The 8,222-nt window shown below is 36.7% G+C and overlaps 1 protein-coding gene across 1 annotated transcript in view; it reads left to right on the plus strand.

Moving 5' to 3' along the window:
- LOC139473175 (uncharacterized) overlaps positions 1 to 7,150 on the plus strand; it is an 8,839-nt gene extending 1,689 nt beyond the window's left edge. The window contains exons 2-5 of the mRNA XM_071255691.1: positions 3,547 to 3,601; positions 4,440 to 4,506; positions 5,821 to 5,988; positions 7,058 to 7,150. Of these exons, the coding sequence (XP_071111792.1) occupies positions 3,547 to 3,601; positions 4,440 to 4,506; positions 5,821 to 5,988; positions 7,058 to 7,150 (383 nt within the window). The remainder of the gene's footprint in view (positions 1 to 3,546; positions 3,602 to 4,439; positions 4,507 to 5,820; positions 5,989 to 7,057) is intronic.
- Positions 7,151 to 8,222: the final 1,072 nt, after the last annotated feature.

The raw sequence follows: 8,222 nt of genomic DNA on the forward strand, positions 1-8,222 counted from the left end.
AGTTAGTCATTACTTATTATCAACACGTGACATAAAGTTATTCAGTACTTCTTATCAACATGTGGCATTAAGTTATTCAGTACTTATCATCAACACGTGACATTAAGTTATTCAGTACCTATTATCAACATGTGACATTAAGTTATTCAGTACCTATTATCAACATGTGACATTAAGTTATTCAGTACTTCTTATAAACATGTGACGTTAAGTTATTCAGTACTTCTTATCAACATGTGGCATTAAGTTATTCAGTACCTATTATCAACATGTGACGTTAAGTTATTCAGTACTTCTTATCAACATGTGGCATTAAGTTATTCAGTACCTATTATCAACATGTGGCATTAAGTTATTCAGTACTTCTTATCAACATGTGACATTAAGTTATTCAGTACATCTTATAAACATGTGACGTTAAGTTATTCAGTACTTCTTATCAACATGTGACATTAAGTTATTCAGTACTTCTTATCAACATGTGACATTAAGTTATTCAGTACATCTTATAAACATGTGACGTTAAGTTATTCAGTACTTCTTATCAACATGTGGCATTAAGTTATTCAGTACCTATTATCAACATGTGGCATTAAGTTATTCAGTACCTATTATCAACATGTGACATTAAGTTATTCAGTACCTATTATCAACATGTGACATTAAGTTATTCAGTACTTCTTATAAACATGTGGCATTAAGTTATTCAGTACTTCTTATCAACATGTGGCATTAAGTTATTCAGTACTTCTTATAAACATGTGACGTTAAGTTATTCAGTACTTCTTATCAACATGTGGCATTAAGTTATTCAGTACCTATTATCAACATGTGGCATTAAGTTATTCAGTACCTATTATCAACATGTGAGATTAAGTTATTCAGTACCTATTATCAACATGTGACATTAAGTTATTCAGTACTTCTTATAAACATGTGACGTTAAGTTATTCAGTACTTCTTATCAACATGTGGCATTAAGTTATTCAGTACCTATTATCAACATGTGACATTAAGTTATTCAGTACCTATTATCAACATGTGACATTAAGTTATTCAGTACTTCTTTTAAACATGTGACGTTAAGTTATTCAGTACTTCTTATCAACATGTGGCATTAAGTTATTCAGTACCTATTATCAACATGTGACGTTAAGTTATTCAGTACTTCTTATCAACATGTGGCATTAAGTTATTCAGTACCTATTATCAACATGTGGCATTAAGTTATTCAGTACCTATTATCAACATGTGGCATTAAGTTATTCAGTACCTATTATCAACATGTGACATTAAGTTATTCAGTACTTCTTATAAACATGTGACGTTAAGTTATTCAGTACTTCTTATAAACATGTGACGTTAAGTTATTCAGTACTTATTATCAACATGTGGCATTAAGTTATTCAGTACCTATTATCAACATGTGACATTAAGTTATTCATTACTTCTTATCAACATGTGACATTAAGTTATTCAGTACCTATTATCAACATGTGGCATTAATTTATCCAGTATATGAGTCCTACCACTCAGATGATATCTACATTAAGACAGGATAGACGCGGATCACAAAATATCTACATTAACACATGATGGACGCGGATCAGATAATATCTACATTAACACATGATAGACGCGGGTCAGATGATGTCTACATTAACACACGATAGACGCGGATCAGATGATATCTACATTAACACATGATAGAGGCGGGTCAGATGATATCTACATTAACACATGATAGACGTGGGTCAGATGATATCTACATTAACACATGATAGACGCGGGTCAGATGATATTTTCATTAACACACGATAGACGCGGATCAGATGAAGTCTACATTAACACATGATAGACGCGGGTCCGGTGATATTTACATTAGCACATGATAGTCGCGGGTCAGATGATATTTACATTAACACATGATAGAGGCGGGTCAGATGATATCTACATTAACACACGATAGACGCGGGTACGATGAGATCTACATTAACACATGATAGACGCGGGTACGGTGATATCTACATTAACACATGATAGACGCGGGTACGATGATATCTACATTAACACACGTTAGACGCGGGTACGATGAGATCAACATTAACACACGATAGATGCAGGTCAGATGACACATTAACACATGATAGATGCGGGTCAGATGATATGTATATTTACACATGATAGACAGCAGGTCAGGTGATATGCACATTAACACACGGTAGACGCGGGTCAGATGATATGTACATTAACACTAGATAGATGCGGGTCAGATGATATGTACATTTACACATGATAGACAGCAGGTCAGGTGATATGTACATTAACACACGATAGATGCGGGTCAGATGATATGTACATTAACACATGATAGATGCGGGTCAGATGATATGTACATTAACACATGGTAGGTGCAGGTCAGAGTGTATGTACATTAACACATGGTAGGTGCAGGTTAGAGTTTATGTACATTAACACATGGTAGGTGCAGGTCAGAGTGTATGTACATTAACACATGGTAGGCGCAGGTCAGGTGATATGTACATTAACTCATGGTAGGTGCAGGTCAGAGTGTATGTACATTAACACATGGTAGATGCAGGTCAGGTGATATGTACATTGACACATGGTAGGCGCAGGTCAGGTGATATGTACATTAACACATGGTAGGCGCAGGTCAGGTGATATGTACATTAACACATGGTAGGTGCAGGTCAGAGTGTATGTACATTAACACATGGTAGGTGAAGGTCAGGTGATATGTACATTAACACATGGTAGGCGCAGGTCAGGTGATATGTACATTAACACATGGTAGTCACAGGTCAGGTGATATGTACATTAACACATGGTAGTCACAGGTCAGGTGATATGTACATTAACACATGGTAGTCACAGGTCAGGTGATATGTACATTAACACATGGTAGACGCAGGTCAGGTGATATGTACATTAACACATGGTAGACGCAGGTCAGGTGATATGTACATTAACACATGGTAGACGCAGGTCAGGTGATATGTACATTAACACATGATAGATGCAGATATACAGGTACGTGTGTCAACATACGTTTAGGGTTTATTCGGCCGAAATACCCACCATCAACCTTGATGCATGTAACATGTATACACACAACATGATGCATCCAAGCAACGTGGAACAGGGGCCAACCAAATATCTCGTAAAGCTGGTCGAGATGAGCGTGCTAGAGACTGTTAAGAATACGTACTGTGAACACAATGCTCCTGATGAAACGACATCTTCCCTGGCACATGCAAGGCCACCCAAAGTGTCCTTGCTGGTTTACGCGCCAATTAGAGATTTTTTTATAAAAGCCCCTGTTGAAAATTAGCACACAGTGGAAATTAAAAACGTAATTGGCACATGAACGCATTGTACGTATTTTAATTAACTCGCTTATTTTGAAAAATATGGATAATAAATATTGATACATCCATAACTTCTAAAAAAACATGCTGGGCAAGCTCAGCTGTTAGTTATCTGTAATCGGTTGTAACTTGTTTTGTTCCTGTTTTTCTATAGGTCTCATTGGAAAGTATATGACGCAGGCGATCAATGCTTCATCAGCAGTATATGGGTATGTAGTCCTTTAAACCCTGAAAATTAGAATTACAGCAGGATATTGAATTATCCCAACTTTTTGGTTATTTATCGAAAAATAACAATTCTTTAAACCTTATTATTATTTTGTCCACACAAAACATTTTCAACTTTAGAAATAACAACTATCCACCTTCATTACAGTTTACACAGAGGGAGCTCATTGAATTTTTAAAGTTTTAAACGTTTAAAAGTTTTCTTCCGTCATTAATTGTAATAGAGATTAATTCAATAAGCTTTGTAAAGCTATCATGCTTTATTTCTTTGAATTCAATATCATGCAAAACCGTATAAGTTTAAAAAAATAAACATATGATATTTTTTTATTATATGTGGCCCAGTGAGGTAGGCTTACTTACACGTGCAGCCCAATGGCGTTGGGGTAATGTTGCGTGCGGCCCAGTGATTTGGGGCTGTTGGTAATTGCGACCCAGTCACGTCGAGTTAATGTCACGTGAAAGCCCATTGGTGGTTGGACTAACGCCACGTCACGATAACAGGTATTATTGCACCAATAAATTTAGGTAGTTTACGGTCACTTAAGGAAAAGAACAGTTATCCTTTTATCAGAACTGATGATGCTCAGATTTGGGGGAACTGTCAAACAACATTCGGAAATGCGAAATGCAGGTAAACAACAACTAATTTATCCATGTGAGCTACCTTTTTTTAACATCACCATGAACATTAATAATGACCTATATTGTTACATTTTATTCATCCATGAATACAACACTAAGGTTCATGTTCCCCTTCTTTCTATGGTAAATACCAATGTATGTGACATGAACTATTTAAGTTTTTATCTTTTTAAGCTTTAACATTGGAGGACCTTTTACTGGCTGGAGGCCAATGTCTGATGATAGAGCTCCGTGGGTTGAGGTGAATATTGCTTCATGTTGTCGAAGTGTAGCAGCTGCAGTAGAGAGCCTCCGCTACGCTTTCTACACAACTATGCTAACAGTTTTCATGCATAACGTACAGCACTAACCATGCTAACAGTTTGCATGCATTAAGTACAACACTAACCATGCTAACAGTTTGCATGTATTAAGTACAACAGTAACCATGCTAACAGTTTGCATGTATTAAGTACAACAGTAACCATGCTAACAGTTTGCATGTATTAAGTACAGCACTGACCATGCTAACAGTTTGCATGTATTAAGTACAACACTAAACAAGTTAACAGTTTGCATGTATTAAGTACAACACTCACCATGCTAACAGTTTTCATGCATAACGTACAGCACTAACCATGCTAACAGTTTGCATGTATTAAGTACTACACTAAACAAGTTAACAGTTTGCATGAATTAAGTACAACACTAAACAAGCTAACAGTTTGCATGTATTAAGTACAACAGTAACCATGCTAACAGTTTGCATGTATTAAGTACAGCACTGACCATGCTAACAGTTTGCATGTATTAAGTACAACACTAAACAAGTTAACGGTTTGCATGTATTAAGTACAACACTAACCATGCTAACAGTTTGCATGTATTAAGTACAACACTAACCATGTCAACAATTTGCATGTATTAAGTACAACACTAAACAAGCTAACAGTTTGCATGAATTAAGTACAACACTAAACAAGCTAACAGTTTGCATGAATTAAGTACAACACTAAACAAGCTAACAGTTTGCATGTATTAAGTACAACAGTAACCATGCTAACAGTTTGCATGTATTAAGTACAACACTAAACAATCTAACAGTTTGCATGAATTAAGTACAACACTAAACAAGCTAACAGTTTTCATGTATTAAGTACAACACTAAACAAGCTAACAGTTTGCATGTATTAAGTACAACAGTAACCATGCAAACAGTTTGCATGTATTAAGTACAGCACTGACCATGCTAACAGTTTGCATGTATTAAGTACAACACTAAACAAGTTAACGGTTTGCATGTATTAAGAACAACACTAACCATGCTAACAGTTTGCATGCATTAAGTACAACACTAAACAAGCTAACAGTTTGCATGAATTAAGTACAACACTAACCATGCTAACAGTTTGCATGTATTAAGTACAACACTAAACAAGCTAACAGTTTGCATGTATTAAGTACAACACTAAACAAGCTAACAGTTTGCATGAATTAAGTACAATACTAAACAAGCTAACTGTTTGCATGAATTAAGTACAACACATACGATAAAAAACGGTTGACTCTTCAACAGATTGGGATAGATGTTTTCCTTTACTTCGCTGAGATTCGAATCTCCCCCAACATTGCTGCTCTCTCGAAGGACATCTGGTTTCGGGACGCCAAGGGAAGCTGGAGAGTAACATGGACGAGAAACGACGAGGAATCTCTGCTGAGCAGTTTCTTCATTCCACATTGTTTGGTTGGTTTTATATTGTACAGGTTGTATTGTTCCCCGTTTGAACGAGGTTAAAACGTTCGCTCGTGTTGCCGAATACCGGGTTCCACTCCCAACATGGGTGTCAATGAGTGATATTGATGGAATGTTGCTACAAACAGCGTAATGCCATGCCCGTTCACTCTCACGCTTTTAACATATTTTTCATTGATTGGCGTGAATAAGTAGAACACCATACACACGTTTGGGTATATATGGAATTACCATGGGTACGAGTTAATAAAATGCAATATTCAGTGTGTCTGCCATGTGCTCAAATCAGGTAAAATCCAATTTATATCGAATATTAGAACTGAATATTTTTGTTCACTTATGGAGGTATTAATGTAAAAGCATGTATGGCATCTATGCAAAATAAAATTAAAGGAAATTCCTCTGAATAAAGAAGTCAACAATAAAAACTTCACAAACGGTTGATTAAATCGGTAACACACAAACAACCTGCCAACACTGTTATCAGCCAATCAGGAAACAGTGGTCAGCCAGTGGCGGGTGTATCCTAATGTTTCAAAGCTTTTGAGCCTGATTAGCCAATATATATACATACAGAAAACTACGTTTATAACGAACACTCTTATAACGAACTGACGGATATAACGAACTTACATTTTAGTCCCAAATTGCTGCAGTTAAGCTGTATACATGCTTATAACGAACTACGGTTATAAAGAACATAAATTAATGGTCCCTTTGAGTTCGTTATAACCGTAGTTTACTGATATATTTTGAAGTGACGCATAGATGGATAAATTCTACCTTGTTATTACACACATGGTGTTGCCTGGGTGAAAACTGGGTGTGACCCATTGGGACCCATCTTCCCGAGGCAAGAGAGTTAACTGGGCTTTTATAGTCAGTTAACTCTCTTGCCTCGTGAAGATGATTGGGACCATGACCATATAACAGTGACGAAAGTGACAGAAACAGTTCCATCGCCATGCATCGACCTGTAAAATAGCCTTGCGTGACATTACATCACTTAGCATCAATATTAATTCAACAGTCTTGTAATAACGCCGTGTTTTATTTACAGATGCTGCCCTTTCCAACAGACGCAGTCAGAATCACAATGGACTATCACAGCAGTGCCCAAATTCTAAATGTATACTTGTCTGGTCGTATGTAAATCTGCATGAGGATACTCTTACAATACCAGAGTTAAACTTTCAGTCACCTTCCCTTGTGAAGTCTGTATACTACATTCATGCAACATACACTCTTCGAAAATAGAAACGCACAGGTAGTATGTAGTTCATTGAACCTGACTACGCAAACAATCCGGTATATAAATTGGATATGTATTATTGGAAAATGTTGGTGGCCTGATATTCGACAAACGGTGCGTCAAAACGCATCCATTGTCGATCTGCAATGTCTTTAACGGCATTAAATATATCGACTTTATTAGGTACAATAAATTTACTAAACATCTACCTCTGCGTTTCATTTTTTTAGCCGATTATGATCAATATTTTGTAATCATGATGTTTGTTTGTTTGTTGTTTAACGCCGCAATATTCCAGCTATATGACGGCTGTCTGTAATTAATCCACTCTGGATAAGACAATCCTGTGATTGGTATCATGAGAATCGATCCACGCAATTGGGATCGATAACATGCATCAACCAAGTCAGTGAGCCTGACCACCCGATCCCGTTAGTCGCCTCTTACGACAAGCATAGTCACCTTTTACGGCAAGCATGGGTTGCTGAAGATATAGTTCTGTTCCCGGATCTTCACGGTCGTTATCATGATGTAATCTTGATCGTTGTGATATCTTGTTGCATTAAATGTGATTTTGTCTTAGTATGTGAAAGTATTTACCTCTGCCCCAGGAGTCGTGTGGCCATTGATATATTTACACTCGAGGTCATTTGTGATATTTCCATTCTCTTCAGATGTCCCTGGTAGTGTGTAAGAAAGTATATGTGAAATAAATAAAATCCTTTTAGATTGCAGTCTGAAAAAAAAATATGTGAAAAAAATATAGATATTTATTAATAATATTGCTGCAAACACAAAGGTCACCAGCGGGACAGCAATATCGTAGTGTTTTATGTATTGATGTTGTTTGTTATATTTGAATAAATGATGTTGCGCATCATGTCGATCGTGGATTCTTGACCTCCTCCGTGGTCTAGTGGTAGAGCGTCTGCCAAGAGAGCGGTAGGTCGGGGATTCCTGACCTCCTCCGTGG

This window comes from Haliotis cracherodii, unplaced genomic scaffold, assembly GCF_022045235.1.
Source record: "Haliotis cracherodii isolate W230 unplaced genomic scaffold, xgHalCrac1.p SCAF_27, whole genome shotgun sequence".
Classification (NCBI taxonomy): domain Eukaryota; kingdom Metazoa; phylum Mollusca; class Gastropoda; order Lepetellida; family Haliotidae; genus Haliotis; species Haliotis cracherodii.